This window comes from Centrocercus urophasianus, unplaced genomic scaffold, assembly GCF_019232065.1.
Source record: "Centrocercus urophasianus isolate 14NV4802_14NV808 unplaced genomic scaffold, USGS_Curo_1.0 seq_33, whole genome shotgun sequence".
In the NCBI taxonomy this organism is placed as follows: domain Eukaryota; kingdom Metazoa; phylum Chordata; class Aves; order Galliformes; family Phasianidae; genus Centrocercus; species Centrocercus urophasianus.
Window position 1 is genome coordinate 1,511,973 of NW_024884900.1, and position 26,516 is coordinate 1,538,488.

Below are 26,516 nucleotides of genomic sequence, written 5' to 3' on the forward strand. Positions count from 1 at the left end.
AACTGCACGCTGCTGCCACATCTGTTCTTTAAAAATAGCTCTTCTATGGCATGCAGCAAGCCCCCTGCAGAACACCCTGATCTAAACAAGTGTTTGGGTGTACACAAACACTCCTTCTGCACCTTGCTGTACATCAACCACAGGCTCAGCTCTTCAAGGCAATACCACAGAGCACGCCTCTATCTAAAACCTAAAGGGAGCTGTACAGATTCCTTTATATTTATTCTCACCACCTGATTCCTCTTTTGTTAATGGAGGACGTGGGTAGAGTGAACAGCAGATCTTCATCAGCCGGACACAGGCAGCACGAGAAGAACTCAGTCCTGACACGCAGAGTTCTCAATACGTGACCGCTGTGATATCGTCTGGTTGTCACCAACTTCAGACAGATCATGGCCTGACCTCACTAACAGCAATGTTGGAGAGGAGACGCTGTCAGATTTCAGATTTCTGTTGCAGATCAGCAGTCGGACTCCCCCAGCCCAGGGTTCGTTACAGATACATTCTGACAGCTCTTCTATATAAACCTATTAACGGATTAGGTTTGCTGTACTTGTAAAACAGTTGTGCGCTCGCATCAAAACAATTCTAAGAGACAAACAGACAAAAGCCCTTAAAAATGCATTGGTTGTACGTGTCTGCAGCTAAAGCATCATTTCCAAAGGAAATTGCCCCCACCCTACCCTGAGTGCACAGCTCACAACAGCAAAATCCTTCCCACTGCCTGCAACACAGCTAAATGTCCCCAGAGCTTCCGAAACTGTTTATTTTCTACCCGCTGTCTATCCTCCAGCAACAGTGCTAATGCACCCCAGGCAGCTTTGATCCTGTCAATTACAACTGGAGTAGCACTCCAGCTCTTCTGGGGTATATCAGGGCCATGGCAAGCAGGCAAGGAATAAAGACAGGCTCAAGCTCCCCCAGGCTATGAGATACAGACCCCAACAGAAGTGGGGATGGGAAGCAATTTTATTTGGAGTGAAGGGGATGGAGAGGGCAGGGAAGACAATGACCGTGCATCTAACCAGGTGGGAGGGCTAATTATTGCAGACAGCAGCTTCGTCGTGAGCCTCTTACAGCTGAGTAATTTCCTGCTTTCAATTCGTGTGTATTTAATAGCATTACTGGATGGTATTCTCACTGTTAACGTTGGGTGCTTAAGTGCGCTGTAAACTCAACTTCAGAAGCTGAGTGCCACCTTCCCCTGCCTTCTCCTCACCCAACACAGCCCTATTCATTTCACACACAGCTCCTGGAGGGACTGTTTCCTTCCCATTCGCCTTCCCTTCCCTCCAACGCCCTCATCTGCTTTTACACTGCCTGCACTGGGGAGAAGACTTGAGTCACTCGTGAACTAAGGCTGTGTAAAGCAAAACCATTCCACAGATGCACGCTGGGCTGTTCTGAAGGAAAGCCAGGCACTAACCCTCCTGCTCTCCAACCCTCCCAGCACATACCTACATTTTTAATGCTGCTCATCATCTGAAACAGACAATCAGAAAAGCTACAAACACGGAGCTTTCAGGCACACCAATACATTAAGAAAACCAACCAGCGGTCCTCACACATGATAACCATGGCTTCTACCTCCTGCTCCATGCACAGAACAAAGCTAATACCTCTGTACAGCTTAACACCTGCCCTCACGCTGGGCCATAAACCAGCAATGAAAACAACCACAAAACTCTCTCCCTTTGCAGAAGTTACTTCTGTATGCCCAACTCGTGTTCTCTGAAGACAGGTGCCCCAGCACAAAAGCATCTAGATCCCTTTGTGGAATATGAGCCACTCGGCTCCCCAAACAACCCATACTCCATGCATGGAGTGGCCAACTAACCCTAGTACAAAGGCAACCCCCCCGTTCCATCAGAGCTTTCCTAATACTATCGCATGGGAAAGGAGAACTGATGCTGAGCAGGATCCATCTGCAGCAAATATACAGCAAACGTAGCTTGAATGCAACTTCCAGCTTCAATGGGACTCGGAGTGCCTGGGTAAGATGTTAACTTGCAAGAGTCACTTTTAAGAGTCTATGGGAGCCCCTTCATTTTGTGTACAGGAGTGAAAGAGTTGTTCCAGATTCAGCAGACAGCACATCAATCCACCAAGGAAGCTGTGAGCCAGGACCAGTAAATCAAAGTGTGCCTTTCTGTTAATACTCTCTCATACGTTCTCATTTTATACATCCCTTCACCCATTCAGAAAGTAGCCCTGGAGTATTTAGCTCCATTCAGGGATAGCACTGCCATGTATCAAAGTGTCAGGAACCCCACCAGAGATGGAATCTGTCCTACTGCTCACAAACCACAGAAATCAGTTTTGTCAATGCTAGTGGCTACAGACAAACCAACTCTGCTGCCACATCCCCAGCTCCTGGCTGCAGGTACCAACCCACCAGCACATCCCCCTGCTCACCCTGGCGGCTCTCATCACTGTCATTTCAGTGCTTCTACAGCAAGGCAGTTTCACGTGCAGATAAACATCCATGCTCTTTGTCATGACCTCTAAAAATGGGGTCTCATTTCATCTTCCCAAGCAGCTGCAGAGAGCAGCAGCTGGCGTGGAGCAGCAGGGAGTGGCTGCACGCAGAGACACTTCAAGTCAATGGAAAAAGCGGGTGCCTCGAGGCCACGTTTTCAGAGGTATTCACAGAGATCCAACCAGCGAGGCTCCTGGAGCAGCTCCACGAGGCAGGCTCCTCCCTGCATGGCTGCCTCCATCCAGCACAGGGCTAAGAGCCACAGATGTGTGGTTATGGCGGTCAGAGATGGAATCCTAAAAACTGGGGCAAAATTCCAGGATTTCAATGCATTACGCGCAGAAGGAGAAGCACTGAGAGAGGCAGCTGGGAACTGACAGCACTTGGAAGCTCATGGGCAAAACAGACACTGCTCACATTGCCCAGCAAACTGGTAACACCATCACAGACCTCCCAGGGCTGAGCTGCCAAACACGGGGGCTCCGTCCCACCATGGGAAGCCACCACATCCCCACCGCACAGCGCGAGCTGCACCGGTCACACCGTGCCAACAGGAATGAGGGCTCCAACGGGTTCTATTATAGCAGCTGTGCATAATGAAAAGCATTGTTATCAGGTGCACGTATTTATCCCAACATTCAGATGAAGAGGGGAAATTTTCTCTGCTTTCAAACGGCGGTGGGACAGGAGTTAAACTACAGGTCAAAATGGCACTCAATACGACGGCCCCAGAACAATACTTCTCATTCAAATCCACCAGCCAGCCACTTGCACTAGTCATCCCCAGCAATTAATCCCCCAAGAAACACGTTTGATTAAATCTTTTCAAGCAAATCCTTTGCTTTGCTTTTGTTAGTTCACTTCTTGTCAACATCTATTAAAATATGCCTTTAATTCTCCCACAATCTTAAAAAACACCGATTCCACTGTCTTCAACTTTAATCAACTGTATGGCCGGCATTTTTCATTTCATAATAATGTGCTGTTTGGAATTCAAGAGGCAGGCTCAACATCAATCATTCGGCAAGAATTTTTCCACTGCAATAAATATGCAAATGAGGAAAGCCAGTCAGTCGTATTTCAGGCCCGACTTGCTAGTGTTTTAAAAAAGACACAAATTTATTAATTGCCGTTGGCCAGCGGAATCCTATTACTTTGGGCATTGATTACAAAGCTGTGTGAGTGATTATTGTGCAACTCGCAGGCTATCCAGGCATGAGGAAAAATTATTAAAGCAAGGCAGAGATTATCAACTCAGAATAACAATAAGCCTTAACATTTTAGGCCTCTAACTTCTTCAACAAAGAATTACGCCGGAGCTCCACCGTATCGTAATTCTGAAGTCTGTCAGTGTTACTTCTGGAGCTCGCTCTCTATTCCCAGCAGCAAAGTGATGCTCGCAGCCTGGAAAGGGCGGAGGGGCTCCTCCAGGTATGGCATCCCACAACACCGAGCTCAGGACAACCACCCGTCTGCTACTGCACTGCAGGGGAGCAGCACGGGGCAGCACGGCCGCACAGCGCAGCTCCCGGTGCAGCCTGCTGTCCTGCCTGCTTCCCCCATACACAGAGGTGGCGTGGAGACACAAGGCCAGCAGTGAGCTGAGAGACAGGAGCAGCAGGGCAGCCCAGCAGGGCACCAAGCCCTGGGCAGTGCAGCACCCAACACAGTGAACATGTTTCTCAGCATCATCAGCTGAGTGCAAGCACGAAGCGCTTTAAAAGTCTGCCCGGCTTGTTTTTAGGAAATAACTGGAGCAACGTTCCCTTCACGCTTCCCAAGACACCGAGCTCCTGGCTCTTTATGAAGGATGGGAGGAAAGAGGCCTACCTTTCTGCTGATGGCGATGAAAAGATCTGCCCCGCAGCAGAGCCCCAATTTGCTGGTTCCATTGGAATGCAAATGATGCAGAAGTCTCTGCAGAGGGGAAAATTTTATTCCTTCGGCACAAAGGAGCCAATATTGCAAACTGCTTTCACGCACTCCCAAAGTTACAGAATGGACTCAATTTATTCCTTTCACTCAAATATTACTGCAGTTGACAGTAAGAACAACAGGATCAGACATAGATGAGCTTGCTAAAAGTAAAGCAAATAACTAGATGCAGCACAGAATAAAGGTTTGGTATTGGAGGATGTTATTAGTGGGGACTGGGGGAGGGGGAAAGCTGAGAAAGGAGAGAAAGAAACACTTCCATGAAGTTCATGCTCTGCTGATTCGCCTCGACCGTCATCTTTTGATATCAGCCCGAAGCAGGGAGGGATGGGGCTCGTAAAAATGAGATTTATAAAAACTGATGTTTTACATTACTGTAAGTGTAAAGAAGCTGACACTGTGTGTTCCAGTCTGTGCCAGGCAGGATTCCCCAAGTGCGCAGGCAGGAATGAGAAAGGAGGAAGAAATGTGAAATTTCATAGTTATCTCGATATTAAGGCCAGAAGGGAGCAGTAGCCCGTCAAGACTGACCTCCCCATATAATACCGGGTCATTAATTACATTTATCATGACAAGCAGTGAGTTTCCATCTCCAGGTAACCAATTGCCAATTAATTCGAGTTAGCTGACATTTGCACATGCTCTCTGGATGCTTTGCAAGCCTTTGTTTCCCCACATCTTGTTTGTGTGGTGCGCACACTAACGTGCGCAAGTATTTAGTTAAACTCCATTTAATTAACTATTAATTATCCTGAGAAACTCAAGCGTAAGCAAACCCATTTGATGTTCCTGAAGAGTGGTGAAATCCCATGGTCTGGAGCTCGGATGTATCAGGTCAACAACTACATCCTTCCCTCTTTTTTTTTTTGCACTAGAATTTAAAGAAGCCTCAAACACAGACAGCGTCCAACACACACGGCTATGGAGATAACCTATACAATGGGAGCATTTCAATTTTAGCCCATCTGTACAAGAGAAGCACATACAAATTCTGCTCCAGATGACTAAATACCACAGCCTAACAGCCTTGACAATCAGCAAGGAAGGGCAAGCGGTTTTTGCTCTGAAAAAAAAAAGCCCCAAACTCCACTTCAAATAAATACCTTGTGCAGAATTGCTGCTCAGCCCACAGACAGTAAGGACAATCCCCAAAATATGCTTCTGGCGCCTCACACAGCCCAAACCCCACACTGGCATGAACGTACAAAACCTCAAAGCCCCACGACCCAACTAATAAGCACACAGACAAAACAGAGCTGTGGAGCTGACAACTGTAGCTTTCTCTAAGCTTTCTTGCTGCCACATACACAGAATGGCTGCCCATCCTTACAGATCCTATTTCTTAGCAAAAGCTGGCCTCATTTATTTCTTCATTTCAGTTGACAGTAAAGTCCTCATTAACATCACCAGGCTTTGGCTCGGTCCCACACAGAGTTGAACAGATTCTTCACTGGATCAGAGAGAAAGGTGAAATCTGGGGATACCTGCATCCACACCTATTTAAAACCAAACTCACCACCTAATGAACCAACAAGCACAATGCTTTTGTATTCATAAAGTGTCTAGACTAATACAATTCAATTAAAATGAACTACCAGTGTTAACTGGGCTAGATCTGATCATGATAATTTACACTCAGGCTTGAAACTCAGTGCCGCTGTCACACATTTGTGCAGGCTCCCAGCAAAATCTTCAAAGCAAGAATACATTTAAGCCCATGATCTCGCCTAGCACCAATTAATCCTGTAACTGGAAACCACATAATCTGCCTGTGCCTCAATCCCTCCCCCTGCAGCCCTGTGACACCCACCTTGCACTGTATCACAGCATTATCTGCTCCAGACGTACGTATGGGCTACATCTCAGCTTTGAGAGTGATCCATGAATTGAGATAACAAAATTCTGACTAAAATCATTGGCAGCTGATTCCTGCAGGCTTCTCTGAGAAACCCCAAGCTCACGTTGATAAAGCACATTTCACATGGCATCTTTTCCCTATAACCAGGTGTGCAAAGTGACAAGGCAGGGGGTGACGCATTGTGCTGCCAGTGAGAAGACGACCTCCTGCCAAACACGTCCTCTTGTACAGGGAAGGTGACAGGTTCTCTGGAATCTTATCTTGATTTAGCCTTCATCTTACCCGATTTTGTGATTGGTGACCCTTCTCGTGGCAGGGGAATTGGAACTAGGTGTTATTTAAGGCCCCTTCTAACCCAAACATTCTATGATTCCATGATTATTCAAGTTAGCCAATACTTAATCGACTTCTTGGACATGACTTAACATGGATAGTAAATAAAAATATGTTTAAAGATGGGGAATCATTGTGAACATAAGATCAACTACAGAGAAAGCAAACTGAATCTTTCCCACTGTCTTCAATGCAAGTGGGATTCTCTATCTCATCATTCAAAAGCCTTCTCCACCTATGGGCTCCACTCAGTCACAAGCCAGATAGCTGTCAGTGGAGCAGCAAACCAACCCTAGGAACCAGGAGTCCAACACAGGCCACCGTTACAAAGGTCCATGGAGCCCCGAGGCCATCACAGCCCTTTGCACCCACTACAAACACAACCTCACTCCATCCCAGAAACTGAGACATTTCTAAGAGAGGTGAAATGTTTGGACTGGACTACAATACTTGGAACAAAAAGTCAGCACCTCCTTTTCCCAGAGGTTCCCAGATAGTGCTGTGCAGCTCCAGGCAAGCACCACCAAGCTTTGTTAGCGCACCTTTTAGCCCTACTTGTCAATGAACTACAACTAAATTGCACCCTTCAGTGCTCATCTGTGTGTGTGAACGTGCCACACTGCTCTTTGGGAGAGACACTGAAGGGGACAGCATACCAGTGCTCTAAGTACGAGGAAACTGGGCTTCTCTCTGGGTTACGTGCTGCCCCTGAGCACAAGGAGCGCTGGAGCTGTGCATGGGCACCATGCCAGAGGCTCATGGACAGAGAAAACACCATCATGACCAGGAAAAGAAGATAAAGCTGACCACAGACAATACAAACCAAAGCTCAAATATCACTGTGAGTTGGGAAGAGACACACAAGTTCCAGCAGAATTTAAAGGAGAATTTTAAAAACACGCAATGCTGTAACCATTAGGAGCCACTCAGACACTGTGCTGAGCAACTCAGGCTGCTGCCAGGAGCTGCTGCTCCACTAACACATTAATAACCCAGGCAGCTTTGGTGATAACAGCCTTGCAAGCACAGGGGAGTTACACTGTGGGTTGCTTTTTTTTTTTTTTTTTTTTTTTTTTTTAAATACACCCATTTTAATCTGATTCACTTCATTCAGATTTTGTTATTGATCACCAATCTTCGCGGGGCTGTGCAGAAGTTACTTGAAGTGTGAACAACAGTTAAGGTGCACTGTCACCACTTCTGCTCCTCTCATGAGCCAACCCACTCTCACAGACCCTGCCTGCTTCCCATCACAGCTGTGTTCTGCCATTTCTCCAGGACTCACACTGAGGAAACCCACAGTCTGGTATTTCCTCTCAGCCCACTGACAGAGCCAAAGTTAAAAACAAAAAAACGCCATTTAGCTGGGAGTTTCTATTTCATGGAGCTGCCTAACTGTAGGCAAGTGAAAGGACACAGGTACGAAAAAATACTGATCACCTTTAAGTCTTCCAGTGTGCATCAGCATCTTGCCACCTGCAAGAGACCCACATGAGTTTCTGTACATTCTTACTTAGCTTTCTCTCCAACTAAAAATTGAAGATAACGCATTATCCCCGTTATTGTTAGTGAATCACAAAGCATCACTGTCACATCCCCAGGTATTTTTAACCAGGACTGTAAAGAGAAAGGAGTTACAACAACAGAGCAACCCCAGCTCCTGGCCTTTGCTGAGAGCAAGAGATCTTGTCTACAGCTCTGCTTGCCCCCCTCCCCAGAGCTAGCTGTGGCTTTTTGTTACTGAATGAGATCCAAACCTCGGCACTGTTTAATTCCTGACACTGGATACAGCTTCACCAGCGTGGCTTCCACCTCTGCCCCGACTCCTTCCTGCCCTTGAGGTAATTTCTGTGCCATTTTCACAACATCTACTTCCAACCTTCCTCCTGCCTGAAAGCATACACAGAAACATGAATGGCAAGCATGCAATCTGCACGGAGACACAGCACAGAAACTTGCACCTTGCACTCTTTTTCTATGTAAATAATGCAAGGATCCTGCGGGAACATGCCAGGGATTGGAATTTTTAATTAATGGGTCTCTTTAATGTGCAAATCAGGAGCAGATTGCAAATTCTGACTTGCATTGATTATGAAAAACATTAATTGAACGTGCAAGACCCCAAATGGAGGCAACATCTCAAGCCCTGGACCAGACTAGGAGATACGGTGTGAAAGAATACAAACGTATCTTGGAGAAACAGACTGCCCTGGGCAGCAGCACCTCACAAACACGAGCTGTGGGAGCTCACGTGTGCAGTGCATTCACAATTTGCACTGCCTCCAGAGCGCAGCCGCCGTGGTTTTGGTATTAAGAGAGCTCCCCGACTCTCTCCATGGATGCAAAGCAGGAAGAAACACGAGCTGCACGGGCACAGCTGCCATGTGCAGGTAAAAAGGAGGACTGGAAAAAAAAAAAATCTGGGATATAATTAAAGATTAGGAAAAAAGAAAAAGTAACACGGCACAAACAAAGCAATGCTGTCTCTTTAAACAGGAATTCATCCTATATAAATTATGGCCATAAACTTTTCCTGCAGCGCAGCCTAATTAATTCTTGTTCTATACACAAAGGGAAATGCTGGGTGACAAATGGGTGTGAAGCCTGAAAGCTGCCAGGTCTGCAAAACATTTTCTACTTCAATTTATAAGCAATTTTGCAGTAAATCATCCACCAGAACCTGAGATCTCAGGAATCCAAGATTGTCCAAGGTACGTCTTTTTTTTTTGTTTGTTTCCATAAGAGATTACAAAAATAATAAATTAAACATCAGAGTTTTTCCTAAGATGCAACCTCAGAATTTGGGAAACACGTGTGACCTTACCATTTTTGCTCAGGTTTGGCTGTAAAACTGCAAAAGCACGTACATCACTGCTGCCTGCTCTTCAACACCATCAGTCAGTCCCCGGGGAGCCTCGCTGCCACCACCAGCCGCACAAAGAGCTGTCACAAGTGGGACACGCCAGCAAGGCAAATAGAGGAGGGCTGTTTTCCACCTCAACAAACTCATCTTTCCTACAGGCAGAGAGCAGAACCTTCACAAGCAAGGGAAGGGCTTTGGATAACACCAAAAGCTTGCTAGGGAAGCTCTGAAAGAGGTGTAAGAGACCTGTGTGCCTAGAGCCTGCAGCACTCCTAGCACAGAGCCAGGACTTGGGGCAGCTTCACACACCAGATCATTTCCTCTCATTCAGAGGAGATCATGAAAGCATGCCAGATTTATTTTGTGGATTTGGAGGGAATTGCTGAGGCTTCCCTGAAAGGAGAGGATCATCCATTCCAAAACAGTGTCAATGTCATGATTATCTTAAATCCCATCCAAGTCTGAAGCATGCTACGTGCAATGGAACAAGCTCAACATCCAGCATTCACAAAGCCTTGCCTTAAACCCATGATAAAATGATTCATTTTTAAACCTTCTCGTGCCCAATTCTTTCATTCTTTTTCCTGTCTGGAAAATGGACTCCTGCCCACGAGCTGATAACAACTGAGAGGAGAACGCAGGAGTGCAGAGATGTACACCCAGCCCATCACCTCACTCTTTAGAATTGAGTTTCTAGAAGTTCATTTCTATTAAATCCAATTTCTAGAAGCTTATTTGTATAGAACCCACCAAAGCTCTCAATCAGAGCTCCTTCTGGAAGCTGACTGATGAAAAGTGAGACTGCCCTCCTAAATCAAGGTCCGTCAAGAAAAGCTTTAAATAGATTACAATATAAGTATTTCTTTTTTTTTAATTGACTTAATTTCACTCACTGAAACTAAGGCTTCACAGTGCTGAGCTCCCTAACAGAAACCATGCCACAGCTCAGGCATGCTGGGCAAAGCCCCTGCTGAGTTGGAATGTCCTAGATCCATCACAGGGCCCAGCACCACCAAGATGGGGAGAAATTGGTCACTGTCACCCACTGCGCCCCCAGACTCTCCTAAAACCTGCACACACAAAGTTGTGCCTCGTGTTTCATGCTTGGCACTTCCCAACTTCTGGTACCAGCACCTCTGCAGAACAGAGAAATATCTGCTTGGACAACAGTGCAGATCATCACAAACAGCTGCTGGAACCTACATTACTGTACAATTACAGGTTGTATTTAAAAAATATAAAAAGAAGTTTAAACTCAGACCCTTAGAGAACACCAGCAAATGCTCCAACAAACAAACACAGCAGCATCACAATGTTCCTGAGCTCCTTACTCCCCACCCATCAGCCCAGGCACGTGCCCTGCTAACGCCACCCAGGTGGGTTGTTCTGCTGCCTCCCCACTCAACCTGGAACCTGAATACAGATCACCTGGAACAGCAGAGCAAACTGCTGCAACTTCCCTGTCTGGATTATGGAAACAGGATGGGCAGGGGATCACAGTGCAGCTATTACACAGATTTTCCTTTAACGTTCTGGACAACTGGCAGATTAACCTCTCTGCTGTTCTGTGCGTGGTATTACACTACGTGTTCCTGGATGTATTTTGCTTATGGGAAATATCAAAATGTCAACCATTGTTTCTGTTAAAGGTCTTTAATGATATTGCATTTTAGACCTGTAATGAAACATGGTGCTCAGTGCAGTTTGTAATGCATCTCATTAAACACATTAATAACATGCGTTTTACTGAAAGGTCAGCTTAGTATTGCTGGGAGCTCACCTTCTTTTCCTTAATCACTTCATTTAAAGCAGCTGAGTTAACTTTAAAACAAAGAGCCCCACCTGCTATAACTCCAGATAAGCTGATTAGCTGCATGCTCAGGTCAGGTGTGAGCTGTAAGATAATAGTCAAACCCTGGCACAGGGGCAAGGCCCAGGGTCAGGCTGGATTCACAGCAGAAGTTCTTAATGTAGTTTTAAGATAACTTGTGCCAGCCTAGGTCAAAGTCTCTCAAACACACTGGTATCGGTGTTGCACATACAAACTGAAGCATTAACAAATTAAACAGATCCACAATGCACTAAAGTTGAATACTTTGTGTTTATCAGCTGGAACATGCAGGTATTTGCCATGTTGGAGAATCTACTACACGTCTCATTAGATCATTATCATTAATAGTGATCCTAAAAACCAAACATCTGAAGTAACTCCAAACTGAAATGGTATTTGCTGTTGCTTTGACAGCACAGGCCCTCTCCTTTGTGCTGCATTACTCCTGGTTAGGACAAATCACTGCAATCACAGACCCAACATTTACACAGTGTCTCAAGACAAAGCAGCGCCCCAACTCCTCACTGAGCACTGATAACCAAGCCAGTTATTCCTTACATCCAACAGAGATAAATGAACTTCAGTACCCACAAAAAGTAGAAGCAGCAGCAGGACCCAAGCTGAGGCTCACCAACATCACATAAGTGACAACACAGGCTGCCAGAGAACAATTAGACATACAGAGACATGGCTGATGGGAGACATTTTCTTGGTCCGAGGTCAGAAATACTTCATGCTTGCACATCACCTAATCATAACAGCAGCAGAACCAGCACAAGGAGAAGCTGTTTCAAAAAGAAGAATGCTCACCTCTCTCTGAAGATCTACACTTGCAGAAGTATTCCACAAAGATCTTACTAGAGATCCTTCCTCAGTGGCAGTCAGCCCTTAAATGAGATTTAAGAGGAGTGGAGCCTGGCTCCACCCCTCCTGGTTGCACAGATGAATTGCCTCCACCTGTGCTCCCAAGGCTGACTGGCTCCTTTCTCCAGGTGCTCAATCAGTGGTCCAGGCTGTGACTCAGCAGCTCCCATACACTAATTAACAATTAAGGCAATATAAACTGACAGCTAATATTACAAACATACATAACTCAAAGCCCTCACTTCCCTATCAATGCTCTCTCACACAGGTAAAAACACATTGGCTACAGCAGACTCTACACAAAGTAAGAAGTTTGAAGAATTCTTACAGCTCTCCACAGCACTGTCAAATTCCTGTCCACCTTCCTTTCTGAAAAGGGGGAAAGTATCTGGCTGAGGAAGCCGGTTGGCTATTACAAGTGCCTTCTGCATCTTGATTCTGCCTTCCAAGATCTGATCCCACAACGCTTCATAAGAGAAAAGGGAAAGAAAAAAAAAAAAGTTATTTCATTTCACAAGACAAAGCACAAAGCACCCCTTCCCCATCCTATCAGTGATCCTGACCACAATCCTAATCACAAAAATTCTGTTTGCTTCTCTGGTTAGAAGAATAACTTGTAAATGGACGCTGGTAATTTGACTGAATAAACTGGAAGAAACTTCAGCATTTGAAAAAAACAGCACAGAACTAACAAAGTAAAGTCCCCCTTCCCACCCAAACTACAAGTATATTTAGTGCAGGTTCAATTAAGCCAGCAGATACACTCCATAACATTACATTTTGTAGGAATAGTGACACCAGCACGCACAGCACGTTTAGTGCAACATCTGCAAATGACATGGGCTGCTGCAACTCAGCAAGTTAACGTGCTGCAGTGTCTCCTCTAGCATGGGCAGCATCTGTAGTGTCAGCAAGGTGAATCTCATCAAAACACACAGTAAACATGCACTAACCTAGCTGATTCTTCACCGCTTTTCCTTTTTCCACCTCATCACTTGCTTGTCCCTTTGAGAACGTCATCACCCCCCCGTCATCCTCGTTGTCATTGGTGCCTTTTATGTGGTCGTGGTCTTCCCCCTCATATTTCTCATCATCATTTCCTTCTTCCATGCTGGCATCATCTTCATCTTCTCCATCACTGCTCCCAACGTCATCCATCCCCTCTGCAAATTTCTCAAAGTCCGTGACATTCTGGAAACTGAACTTTGGTGCTTTGGCAGAGGAACCTCTCTCTCCATCATCTTCCATATTATCCTCCTGGTCACTGCCAGCACTGCTGGCCTGCTCCTCTGTTTTACTGCCCAAGCTGCCATTGTCTTCTGAATCTTCACTGCCACTATACCATTCGCCTAAGGTTTCTTCAGCTATTAATTCAAAGAGAAAAAAGATCTGTCACTCTGCAGCACGCATCAACAATGGCTACTGATCTGAGCAGCAAACTCTGTTTTATTTTTTGTTTTGACCAATTAATGAAAAAAAAAAAAAAAGAGACTATATCCAGGAAAAGATCTCAACTCTCATCTTCTGTGACAATAATTAGTGACATAGTAGTCAAACTAGGTGGTCACAATTTGCTTTACATATCTTTAAAATAAGATACACTTGCAGTCCTCAAGATCCACGGGCCTTAAAACGGCAACTACTTCTTTCCCTCCACACAGCATTCAGCCAGGACTCAGAGACATTCACAGCCCCTCTCACCCTGAAGCAGCAGCCCTCTTTTGGGGATTTCCTTTTCCTTATGGTCAAAATGGCCTGAATTTCAGGAGGGCACTCCAAAAAGACGTCCAACTTATTTGTATCTTTTTACAAACCTCTGCCAAGTTCCTCACCTCAGCTGAGATGGCCCTAATTCAGTCTGGCATGCTAAAATTATAAACAGTGTAACTAAAAGCGTAAAGAAATAAGATTTCTTACCAGATCCTTCTTCAGACAGAGCATCTCCCCAGAGCTCTTCCTGCAAGGCTTTGCGAGATGTTGCTTTTCCACTGTACCTTTTATCAGCTTCTAAGAGGGAGGCCGAAGCTTTTTTCCGTATATTACCAACAGGTAAAATGTCATCTGCAGTCTCATCCTCAAACCTGTCAATCACTTTAGCAACTGTGGCTGCAGGAAAAGAAATAAAAACGGAGGAAGGTTGTCTAAACCAAACTGAACTCCAGGCCAGAAGCAGCTGCAGAAAGCAGCCATCCTCCTGCGTGGGAAACTCCTCACACCTCTACAAAAACAGGCTGTAAAGGTGAGGTGGATGGCAGTGCTTTATTTTGAACGAGCACTGCCTGCATTCACACCTTTCTCCCCATCTCCTTTTCCTTTTAGAGAGCACACAGCAAGCTGCGTGCAGGTGAAGCCCATTGAAGCCCTGCCACAGAGCCCTGCCCTTCACGGGGCGCTTCGGAGCAGTGCAGTGCCCAGGACTCACAGCACTGAACGCCTTCACTTTGTGCTCAACGAGTCAAAGAGAAAAACTGCGATTCTGACACACGTTTTAACCTCTGCCCATATACCTGAATCACATAAATGCACAAACATTTCTGGACGGCTAAAGAGAGAAAACAACCGCACTGCAATTTTTGCTCTTCTCGTACCTCCCCGCTGTTCCGAAGCGCCGCTTCCCCCACCCGCCAGCACGGAGAGCCGCAGGTGCTCAGCAGGGCCCGCCCGGCTTCGATGGACGCTTCTGGGGCCGCTTTTCCAGAACTTTCCAACGGGATTCGGTCCCGGCCTACAGCAGAGCCCGCGCGGAGCCGCGGCTCGACGCTGAGCTCGCGGAGCGCCGCGTGGCTCCGTGCAGAGCCATGGGCCCGCCCGGGGCTCCCAGCCCGCAGCGTTGCGGGTCGAGGCACAGCGGGGCGGCACTCCGGCCCGAGCCGCCCCATCCCCCACGGCGGCGGCAGCGGCTGAGGCTCCACGCCGCCACGTGCGGCCCCCAACCGGCAGCCCCCCTAACCGGCCCCGGCTCCGGACCGGCCCCGGCCGCATGGAACCCTTCTCCGATCCCCTCTCACCTTCCTCCGCGTCGTCCTCGGGGTCTCGCAAGTCGGGCCGGGGGTTGAGCAGCTCCTCCAACTGCTGCGCTAAGGGCGCCGCCATCTTCCCGAGCGGAGGGGGGCGGGGTCTGGCGGCGCGCAGGGTCCGGTAGGGGCGGGGTCTTGAGTAGGCGTGGCCTCGAACGGGCGTGATCTGGATGTGGGCGGTGCCCCGGTGGAGGCGTGGCCTAAGCGCTCCGCGCGCGGCAATGGTGCGTCCCGCGCCCCTCGTCTTTTGTCTGCGTTGAAGTGCGCGCGGTGGTTCGAGCGGAAACAACCGCCATAAAAAAACCGAAATCCACCATCCGAGCCCTCCGGTGGGTCGGGCTGTCCTCCCACCGCTACAACGGGGAGAACGCTCACCCTACGCAAGCGTGTTGTGAGAATTCGTACGTGCTGAGTGCTCCAGAGCTGGAAAGCAGAGAATGACGGGCTCTTACGGCACAGCTGTCTTATATAACTCACTATGCTACTATTCTTCTTTCCCCCCCAATCAGCACATACCGGCAGAGTGCTGCCATGTGAGCTGTGGAGCACTGCCCACACCTGTGCTGCATCCCACACCTCTATGCGGGGCCCCAGCAAAGCAGTGCGGGATGAGCGACCCCATGAGAGGCTGGGAACCCCCTCCCAGCCCCCAAACACAACTGGAAACGGTGGCTGGGAATAGAGGGTGGTGCACCTCTTGTAGAGAGTGAGAATGGACCCAAATCGGCTTCTCAAACATGAGCTGCAGATGGGGGCCCAAATCTCCCACCCGCACAGGAAGGGCCCCATGAGGTCTGTTTCGACCCCATGTTTGTGGTGGCACTGGTGGGTTTGTGATGCTGCTAGCAGCAAGCTGCAAAGTTCAACTTCATCAAGCAGGCGGTTCACTCGTCCCCTTCCTGCCAGCACCCGGCTCTCCCTCACTGCTTATCTGCTTCTGAACGTTACAAAGATTAATCCCGACATGCATTCTAATTAGAGCACAGGAAGGCTCAGGCCAGGCCCGGCGCTTCTCCACGGCTCCGGGATCCACTTTGGTTCCCCCGAAGCAGGAGCGTTCAGTGCAGCCGCTCGTCCTACAGAGGGCAGAGGAATATCATTAATTACGGGCCCGGCGGCTCCCGCTCCCTGCCGGCCCGCACGGCACCCGCAGGAGGAGCTCGGGGGGCATTTCGCCCCTTTCCCCCCTCCCCGGTGCCCTACGGCTCCTTAGCAACCCCTGCAGTACCGTCTGCTGTGAGGATTGCATCTCAAGTTATGCAAAAACTAATGCTTGCTGGAAATGCACGTTATCATTACAAACAAAAGCCTTGGATTTTATGCGGTCAAATATTACGATTCTATTTCAGCTTTATTTTGTATTTATTTTCTCATGGTCTGAGTGACAGCTCTGATGCTCTGCACTGTATTTTAGGTGGGTTTGCTTGTTGCTGCTGTGATGTGAAATTAAGGCTCTTCCACGACTGTTATGCACAGATTTCCAAAGCAGAAGGTGCAAACCACCTTTGCTTTTGCTTTATTTCCCCTCCAAGTTCACAGCCGTGTTGTTTCCAGACTAAAAGATGCTGTTACAAACAAAGGCAGGAGAAATAAATCCAGAGGAAGTGAAGGAGCAGAAACAAATGCTTACCTGAGCAGCTCCTGGGACGTACTCAGCCAACCACAGAAGCACTGGTGATTGCCCCATGCATAATTGCATTTTCAAAGCTCTGCACTTCATGGATGAAGAAGGGATGTTTCCAACCCAACCCCAACAAATGATAAATCCCCCCTCAACAAAGGCAGTGCTTCATCAGAACGTGCCCAGTGCAATCCCTAAGCAATGCACAGCGAGTTGCATGACTTCTGTAAGTAAAAAATTGGCTTCAGATAAGGACATCAAGCAGAATCTGTGGTATTAAAGTCCAGAGTTGTTAAAATGTTCCACCTGCACAGGCTCCTTCTTCACAGTCCATTCTCTCTCTTTTTGCCTTCCACTTAGTGGGGTCATTAAACCAGGCTCTCAGACTCAGTTTTAATTTCTGGTTCGCATGCCCTCAAATCACGCTGCTGTGGATTTGGCTCATAACCATTTTTTGGACAAACACGATATCCAAACACTTGAATTTCAGACCACCACAAATGCCTGTTCCTGCAGTGCATCCCACCAAGCCTTCCAAGCTTAGAAGCTACAGGCAGGAGCCATCAAACTACCCGACATCGTTTCTTCAGCATGCTTGCTCTTCATTTTACTTTTCATTTACACGCTTATCTGCTACAAGGGGAACAGACCCCACGCACGTCACAGATAAACACAGGGACTTTCGCACTACAAGCAGAACTTTCCATTTCTCCCACGTATTGGTGGAACATTTCATCTTCCAGGAAACTGCCCGATTCAGAGGCAGCTCCGGCAGCGAAGGGCTCACACTGCTGTGTCTGTACCCTCACACGTTACTCACAGAAATCCTCTTTTTCTTTCAGTGCATTTCTATAAAGAAAAGCAGCCATCCGTCCCAGGGCTCCGGGAGACCCACGCAGCAGCAGCACCCACACACACTGTGTGGCATTGGCAGCAGCAGGACGTGACCCATCCACGGATGCTGTGTGCCCCAGCACGGCCACCAGCCAGCACAGAGCTGCTCTTTCCTACATTTTGGCAAGCCAGTGTCATTTTCCAATCCGTCCTTTTCTTGTTTTTGCCGCACTATTTTATTCTTAGATGTTCTTTTTCTATCAGCGATTGATTCGTTGGTGAAAAAAGAGAAAAAGAAGAGGAAGGAGATGGAGGAAAAAGGAAAGAGCTCACACCAAACCCATCTGCTACAAGGAAATACATTGCAGTGAATTTAGATGTCTGTAATAAAAATCTCTCCCTATAAATATTTGTTTCGACTTACAGATGGATTTATTAATGTACTTTGTATTTATTTGAGTACTTCCAATATCCCTAATGATCATTCAGTCAAAAACCACAACTGTTTCCAAGGTTTGATCAACTCTTAATTGTTCTTACACCTAAAAACGTAGTGAATACAGCTTATCCGCATAGACACACGGACTGAGGATGCTCCTAGCAGACAGGAATTTTAAGGCCACTCAGCGACAGCCACAGAACCTTTTCAGATGGAGCAAAAACCTCTTTTTCGCCCCAGAGAAATCTCCCAGGGTGAACCACGTGTGTGTGCTCTCTGGAGCACCGAGAGGAACGCAGCAGGAAACCTCAGCACACACAGCCCAGCCCCACGGAGCAGCTTCTGTCCTGAGGCTCCCCCTCCACCTCTCCCCGCACCCAACACGTGTGGCTGCAGCTCTGACACAGGCACTGCTCGGGCCCTCGAACCACCGCCGTCCCGTTAACGGAGCTGAGCAGTGAGTGCCAAACAGTGAGACACCATCAGCCTCTCCAACAGCAGCCGTTCTGCAGGAAGCACACTGGTACTGAAACCAAGCATCAATCCAGTTCTCACAGCTCCCAGTAACGCTGCCCAAAGAGTGCACCGAGCACCATCAGAGCACACACACAGCCCTGAGCTGGGGTCTGCGATGCCCCTCCGCACTGAGGATGTGTGCAATGGGAGCAAGGCAGCAGCCAGCTCAGGGATTAGGTGGGTAAAGCACAGTGCAGTCGGTGAGAATGCCCTTCTGGGGCTGCGGTGCGGCCAGCACACTCCTGCCCAGCAGCCACACAACGCAGGGCTGCCCTTCCTCCCATTAATGAATGAAAAGCTCTCCAGACAACAAGCAACTCGGCGTCGTAAGCCGGGTCTGTGACTGAAAGCACAACAAATACCGTTTTGAAAGAGGCAGACAGCAATCCCAAATGGATTCGTACTCAAAATATATTTCTTTAATGGTCCCATTAATTTTAGTTAGAACTTCAGGAATATCTTGTGGTCATCTGGAATACAGAGCACAGACATAAATAAAAGCACCTCTGTAATCTGCCTCGGCCCTACAGATACGCAGCGGTCGATTGTGCTGAACAGAGAGGAAAGTATACCTTAGTCTGTATGCTGGGATGGTAACAGAAAGCCAAACTGATTGCTTATATTTAGTATGTATGAGCATGCAAGGCTTAAACACAACATTCCTGCTCGGGGAAAAACTCTAGGCCACTTCCTAGAATAGCAGGAGCATGTAAATCACCGCTGATACTTGTAAATTATATTTATTTATAGATTGGTATCATGCACCCGTCACTCAGCGCCTGGGTACAAATACACGCATTAAAATAATATACACCATTTGGCCTCAAATCTGAGTTTGAGTACCTTCCTACTCTCGGGGTGCACGGCTTTACAAATCCCCTCCCGCTCCCCACGCCAGGGCCTGAGCAAAGTGGGAATGGGAAGGAGAGCAGCATGGAGGGCAGAGAGGAGCCCTGCAGGGCCAAAGCGGCGCTTCTGAGCGCTGTGGACCCACTGCATTCTAAAGGCGCTTTATCCTGCAAAGTATCTCCTTCAAATAAATGAGCTCAACATGAATAATACTCACAATGTCTTCCCAGTGTCTAATAAAGCAGTACAGTCCTACGTGTGGGATTGCAAAACCTTCAGCGTCGCCCATGTATGCAGAGATCCCCGTCCGTGCCAAAGGACGTCCCGCTCCATGGGGCAGCTCTGCAGTGTGGGCACCGAGCAGCCCCACGGCACCGCGCTCTGCTGGGGGGGGACGGCACCAAAACCAGGAGCAGCCGAGGGAGAAAAGATCAGAGCCATTATTCTGAACGCACTTTGGGAAGCACGTTGCACACACACAGCCATGGACGTGGCACGGCCGCCTCGCTGCAGTGGAAGAATTAATATGCGCACTAAAAGCCCTCCAAGCAGCACATGTGTTCCGAGGGCCTCCTCCTGCAGCCCTCCATTCACGCAAGTAATGCTACTGAAGTCAATGGAAATGCTCTTGTAAACGAGGACTTACAAGAACCCGACGCCACAATGATTTCAAAAGGAGTTTTGACTCTGCGATTGTTGCTGGATTAGGGTCCTCAGAAACACCCAGCGCCGCTCTGAAGAGCACAGAATTCAAATCTGCAAAGGGCTGGGGCCTCCACGCTGCATCCCGGGAGCTGTGATGGGCACGTTTGGCTTTGAGCATGGGAACCACTGCTGGGTTGGCTCCTTGTGATGGCAGAGCTGCTCCGAGAGCGAGCGGCAGCGTGGGGAACAAGGCAGGCTCTCCTGCGTCCCTTTAGAAACCGGTGACCTAAACTGAACCACATCACATCCCTGCCTAAATTAGCATGAATAAACCGTACGAACATCCCGGTGCAGGGAAAAAAAAAAAGAAAAAAAAGAAAAGAAAAAAAAGAAAAGGAGAAAAAAAATAAAGAGGGAAAAACCAGTTGGCAGACATGATTTCTGCAAAATGAGATCCTCGTTTAAAATAATTGATTGGACAATAAAACAGCAGCACAGACCGGTAGCACAAATAGCAGTATTTATAAACAGCGTTTGCACAGAGAAGTAAAAGTTTGTAATGAAGAGATTACCCCTTGTATGCTCATGTAAATGCAAAACAGAGGGAAAAATCACGGCAAGGATACAAAAGGCAAATGGATGAGCCAGGCGCTGAGCCTCGAGGTTAAGAAGTCTCCCTGCCTTTAATAAACTGTTTGTTTAGAAACACTACCAATGGATCCCTGCTGCTTTTTGTCTTTATAGTATATATATACATGTATATATATATAAAAGACGTTTTGTGTTGAAGGTGAACTATTGCTTCACCCGGACGGGGGCACAGCAACGGCGTGGGGAGCAAAACTGCCTCTGAAATTACAGATCGCACAAGTTGAGAGCATCGCGAGTTCAGAGCAAAGACGGAAAGCGCCCAAGTGCTGAGAGCGGAGAAATCTGCGCCTCACAGCGCATTTCCGCGCCGACAGAAAATAAAACAGAAGCCCGACGGAATCACAATTAGCAGAGAGATGAAGGGAAAGACGCAATTACCGCCCCGCCATCCCATTATCGCAGCGGGTGGAAGGCGCTGCGCTGAGCTGCGATGCTGCAGAGCCGAAGCGAACCCTCCAACGCCGCCCGAGCTGCAGGACTGCTGCAGGGAGCCGTAACAGAACCGCCACACCTGCGCGGCTCCGGGCTGCAGGAAATCCTCCTTTGGTTCATTTCTGTCCCAGAAAATCCGCGTGCTTCTCCTGCCAAACCCTGCCGAGCGCTCCACAAATACTGCAACATCAAACGATTGAGTCCTTGTCAGCTCCGAAATAAGAACAGAAAAACCACGCTGAGGATTTGCTGCTTCGCAGACCAGCCAATTACAAAAAGAAAAAAAAAAAAGGAAAAAAACAGAATGACCTCTCAGCAATTACAAGCACAGATCCGCACGCTTTTGCTGCTGCTCAAACACTTTTGTTACTGAGCACTCAGTGCTCGCCCTCAGCACAGCCCGGTTCCACCGCATCCCGCCGGCTGAGCAACGCGCGGAGCGGCGCTGCTGGGCTCTGCAGGGCACTGAGCTGCACGCACGGCTCTCTCGGGGCTGCTTTGGTTTCTCAGACACCCAATGAAACACCACTTATCTAAACATCCCATTTTCTAATTTTATTAAAAACGCACAAATTTTATCCAACATGTTTTCTTTCATACAGTGAATGGTCTAATATGCACTGGAGGTCACACAAGCTTAGGTTTATTAGAACAATAAAAGACATATGAGAAATTTAATATATAAAGAAAAAAGTAGCAGCTGTCGACTGCATATTTGACCATAAAATTTAAATATTTTGGACTTTCATTTTAAAGACACAAAAATAAAACCTGTGTGGGTCTATATAAGTCATATTAACAATTCCATGAATGTTCAACAGGACTAAAAATTAGCAAAGATGTTCGTTCTGTTCTGGTTTTAACCTTGTGACATTTGGAAACGCCTCTCCGGGTTGCTGGTGCGGAGCACCTGACAGTATTTGTGCTATAGATTCCCTTTATTTGGCAACGGTCTGGGATTCGCGGGTTTCTCTTTGCCTTCTGTAAACAACACCTTTGACAAACTAGCACAGTGAACCACAAGCCCTGCGATCGCTTTGTACATCTACAGAAAAGAAAAGGAACTATTTTGGTTGGCTGCTCAAAATATTTTGCTTTCGAACAAGAGGTTCTAAAACAGGATTTGTTAGTAAAACATCGAGCTCCTGAATTTAACGTTAGACGTAAACAGTTGACTGTTTTAGTTCAATAGAGTCTTTTCGTTTCGCTTTGCTCTCTTTGTGAAGGTAGAATGCTTTTTGTTCGTTTGCTTTTTGTTTGTTTTTTTTTTTTTTTTTTTGTTTTTTGTTTTTTTTTGTATTTTTTCTTTTCAAGTCATTCGCCTTAGAGGTCCGTTGGCGACCTTTGCTATGATGAGGAGGTTTTGTATGTGTAGCGTTGTGAAGGTAGAAGAGTTGGTGCCGAGGGCTCAACATTTAGCATTTGTTATTTGGGGAGGGAAACAAAAGAAGAAAACAACCACCGAAAAAAAGGAAAAAAAAAAAAAAAAAAACCCCAACAATAAAGGAAAAAAAAAAGGAGAAAGAAAGAAAAGTTGTCCCACCTGGTATTCAGCAGGCTGCAATGGCTGAAGCTAAAGAGTTTCTCGTGGTTGAACTTTGAGAGAGAAAAATGAACAAAGAAATGCGGAACGCCAGAACCATCCTTATCGGGAGCGCTCAGAGTTCTTGCAGCTTTTCCCCCTTTCCTGTCACCTTTCCGCCATTCAATCATTGTTTGTTTGTTTTTAAATGAGGAGTTTCTAAGGATTGTGGCTCTCGGGATGACATCCGACGGGGTAACCACACTCATCCATCCATCCCACGGCGCGTTACTGTACAGCTTCACCAGTTCCTTTGTCATGGCACACGCAGGTCCCCGTGGCTGTGACAAACGCACACCGGGATCGTCCCGCTCTGCAGCAGCGCGGAGCCGCCGGGCGCAGTTCGTTCCCAAGGTGCCATTGTCTTAGGGCGGGAGAGATGTTACATTTACTCATTTCTGTACACCGTAACAACAAGCAGACTAGATGATCATCACTTACTTAGACCCAGTTCGCTTAAAGCTACCACACGGCCGCTTCGTTCATTTCTGGTGGGTGTGACAAGTGATTGCCGTAGTTAGCACCGCCGTTGACGGATATCGAGGAGAACGGAGGACTGGGGCCGAACACTTCCGCGGACATGGAGTGCAGGGAGCCGGGCAGGGTGGGCTCGGGGCTGGGCGAGTCCCCGGCGGGGTGCGCCAGCATGTCGGGGAAGCGCTGCGCCTCTCCGGGCGGGTGGTGCCCGGGCAGCGGATGCTCCAACGCACCCAGCGGCGTGCCCGGCGGTCCGCCCGCCGCCCCGAACGGCAGCTCCACCGGCGTCTGCGCCTGCGAGGAGGGCGGGCCTTGCGGGAAGAACTCGTAGTTGCCCCCGGGGCCGTAGTACTCGCTCTGGTAATCTGGCGGCAAGGAGAGACACGGGCGGTAGCGCGGAGGACGAGCGCCCGAGCGTAACGGAGAGGAGGAGACGCGCGGCGCGGCGGGCGCGGGGTTGCGGGACCGCTATCGGCAGCGGCGCCACGAGACGCACCGCGAGCGGCGTGACGGCACGGCCGGGAACGGGAACCACGACGGCGAACCGCGCCCGGCGGCCCCGGGCTGAGGCAGCGCCCGCTGCGAGCCGGGCCCAGTGTGCGGCTGGGAGAGCGGCGGCCGCGGTTCGCCCGGCTGCGGTTCCCCCGGCCGCGGTTCCCGGCAGCTCTGCCCGCCCCGCCCCGCGCACCGGACGGAGAGCGGCAGCCGCGTACCCACCTCCGTAGAAGGAGAAGGGCCCGTTGGGGAGCAGCTCGCCGGGCTCCAGGCGGTCCACCAGCGGCCGCATCCTGCGCGGGCTGCGGAAGAAGGCGTGCCGGCGGGCGCCCAGCGCGCTCAGCTGCTTCATGCGGCGCTCCTTAGAGCGGCGGTTCTGGAACCACACCTGTGGGCGGGGGGAGGAAAGGCGGGTCGGTCACGGGCACAGCACCGGCAACCACGCGCAACCGCGGCGGGTCAGGAACGAGCGCGCTCCTTCCCGGCGCCCCGACCGGATGGCTCCCGCTCCGAGCATCTCCCCTCCAACCTCGCCTTTAATGGTCCTTCAACCCCCCATTACCCTCAGCGCCGCGGGTTTATAAACCTTTTAATAATTCCAGCGCATCGTCATCCTTATTTATGCATTAACCCCTCACATCTCCGCTTATTAATTCCGCTGCCGTCGGCGGCCCCGTTAGGACCCTCCTGCCGCGAGCTCCCGGGGCCGGAAGGCAGCCCGTGCCCGGTACCTGGATGACGCGCATGTTGAGGCCGGTCTCCTGCGCCAGCTGCTCCCTGATGTGCCGCGTGGGTTTGGGGGTGGCCGCGAAGGCGGCCTTCAGAGTCTCTAGCTGTTTGGCTTTGATGGTGGTGCGGGGCCCCCGCCGCTTGGCCCCCAGGTTCTGGTCGTCGTTCTCGTTGCTGCCCGTCTCCTTGTCGGACACGTTGGCGCTTTCCGAGTCCTTGGCGTCGTCCTGGGAGGGGTCTTGGGAGTCGGGGGACAGGCTGGGGTCACTGCCGGTGGTAGCTGCGGGCAGCGAAAGGCCGACAGTCAGAGGGGGTGCGGGAACCGGGCGGGGGGAGAAAGGAAGGGACGGGAGAGGGAGAGCCGCCGCCCCGCGCTCCCTCACCTGAATGCAGGCTGTTTTCTTTGGCAGTATTGCTGTTATTTAGGTAATCTTCTTTGCAGACGAACTTGTTTTCGTCTATGATATAGAGCTCCTCGCCGGTGGAGAGCTGCTTGTTGCACATCATACACGTAAAACAGTTCAAGTGGAACACTTTGCTCCGCGCCCTGCGGACCAGGTCGCTGGGGGAGATGCCCTGGGCACAGCCCGCACACTTGGTCCCGAAACACCTGCGGGGAGAGGCGGCGGGTCGGGAGGGTGCGGGGGCAGCGAGCGGGCAGTGCCGTGCGCCCACCCCGATGGGAGAGCGGCGGCCCCGGAACCGCAGCGAACCGAAACAAACGAAAACCAAACCGAAACCACGGTAAATAAATAAAAAATGCGTGCACACACACAAAAAACCCCAAACCAAACCAAAAACCAAAACAAACCCAACCCCAAATCATCCTTCCGCACCGTTCCCTTTTCCCAACGAATGCCCGCCCGACTTACACCTTGCAAAACGATAAAAGGAAATGCAATCACTGTGATGGGGACCAAGGGCAAACGCCGGGGAAATTAATTCAACGCAGGGGCGGCTTTCCCCTCCGTGCCCCGATAACGGCACCGAGAAACGGGAGCGGAGTTCGGCGCCGCGATGGCCGCGTAGGAGCGGGAGGTGCGGGGCCGCCCGCGGGCTGCGGCCGCTCCGCGTTGCGCTGCTGATGCACAGCGCGATGGAGCGGCCGGGCCGGACCGGGGCTCTGCGGCGGCTCTGCGGAACTCGGCCCTGCCGGGAGCTCCCACAACCGGGCCGCGACCCAGGCCCGCAGCGTTCCCCGCAGCGCGACTCCCCGAGGCGCGGCCACGGCCCGGCATCGCTCCGCGCAGCTCCGGGCGGATTCGGAAGCGCAGGGAGCGGCGGGAGTCGGAGCGCGGCCCGACATCACCCTGAGAACGGAGCTCTGCGGCGAGCGAAAAAATAAACAGGCGGGAAAAGATGGCAAACGGATGGAAAAGAGCCGCGGCTCCGGGCGGCGGTGGCGGTACTTACCGAAAGAAGTCGTTTTTGCAGTAAAGCTTGCCTTCTCGCGAAAAGCATTTCTCTGTCAAATTGCATTTACATTCACAGCACTGAACACACTTCACATGCCAAGCCCTGTCCAGTACATTCAACAAGAACCGGTCCAAGATTGGCCTTTTGCAGCCCGCACAGTGAACCATTGTCTTTGGTTATTTCTGAGAGTGGGGTATCGGCGTCCCAGATGGCAAGCGAAAAATCGAAATAAAAATAAAAAGACGACAACAACAGCGGCGTAGGTTTGCTTTTATATATATGTGTGTGTGTATGTTGTTATTATTATTATTAAAAAAAAAAAAAAAAAGAAAGAAAAAAAAAAAGAAGAAGAAGCCTTGGAGAAGCGGAAGAGAAGAAAAAGGACTGGAGGGAGAAAAGCCTTCGGTCGGTCGCTGTCCCAGGGCCGCGGGTTCCGGGCCCGGCCCGGCTGAGGCCGACGCGCGGCGGCGCAGAAATCGGCGCTCAGATAAAACGAAAACGGCGATAATTAAAAAACCGCCGAGAAGCGGTTGACGGTGACGAGTTTTTTCTCAGGTCTGAGGTAGAGCAGTCAGAAGTCAAAGTGCATCTGCTTTTCCCAAACAGAAATTAAAAGAGGGAAAAAAGAAAAAAAAAAAAGACAACAAAAA

The 26,516-nt window shown here is 49.3% G+C and overlaps 2 protein-coding genes across 4 annotated transcripts in view; both read right to left on the reverse strand.

Moving 5' to 3' along the window:
- AATF (apoptosis antagonizing transcription factor) overlaps positions 1-15,274 on the reverse strand; it is a 47,949-nt gene extending 32,675 nt beyond the window's left edge. For both annotated transcript variants that reach the window (XM_042830295.1, XM_042830296.1), the window contains exons 1-4: positions 15,172-15,274; positions 14,081-14,269; positions 13,117-13,527; positions 12,492-12,629 (exon numbers count right to left, since the gene is read on the reverse strand). In XM_042830295.1, the coding sequence (XP_042686229.1) occupies positions 12,492-12,629; positions 13,117-13,527; positions 14,081-14,269; positions 15,172-15,256 (823 nt within the window). In that variant the 5' untranslated portion in view covers positions 15,257-15,274. The remainder of the gene's footprint in view (positions 1-12,491; positions 12,630-13,116; positions 13,528-14,080; positions 14,270-15,171) is intronic.
- A 7,708-nt stretch (positions 15,275-22,982) lies between these two features.
- Positions 22,983-26,033, reverse strand: LHX1 (LIM homeobox 1). 2 transcript variants are annotated; one of them, XM_042830252.1, is made up of 6 exons: positions 25,864-26,033; positions 24,834-25,060; positions 24,453-24,730; positions 23,944-24,109; positions 23,191-23,591; positions 23,082-23,113 (listed from the first exon to the last, which is right to left on the reverse strand). In XM_042830252.1, exons 1-5 carry the CDS (start codon positions 26,031-26,033, stop codon positions 23,212-23,214), a joined length of 1,221 nt encoding a protein of 406 aa, XP_042686186.1. In that variant the 3' UTR covers positions 23,082-23,113; positions 23,191-23,211. The 2 variants fall into 2 exon arrangements, with proteins under 2 accessions (XP_042686185.1, XP_042686186.1); XM_042830251.1 differs by having other exon boundaries at positions 22,983-23,591.
- Positions 26,034-26,516: the final 483 nt, after the last annotated feature.

Coding starts and splice junctions, on each gene's coding strand:
- LHX1 (XM_042830251.1), bottom strand. CDS start 26,033: ATGGTTCACTGTGCGGGCTGCAAAAGGCCAATCTTGGACCGGTTCTTG. Junction 24,731..24,833: donor AGAAAACAGCCTGCATTCAG/GTGAGGGAGCGC, acceptor CGCTGCCCGCAG/CTACCACCGGCAGTGACCCC. Junction 23,592..23,943: donor GCCCTTCTCCTTCTACGGAG/GTGGGTACGCGG, acceptor CCTTGCCGCCAG/ATTACCAGAGCGAGTACTAC.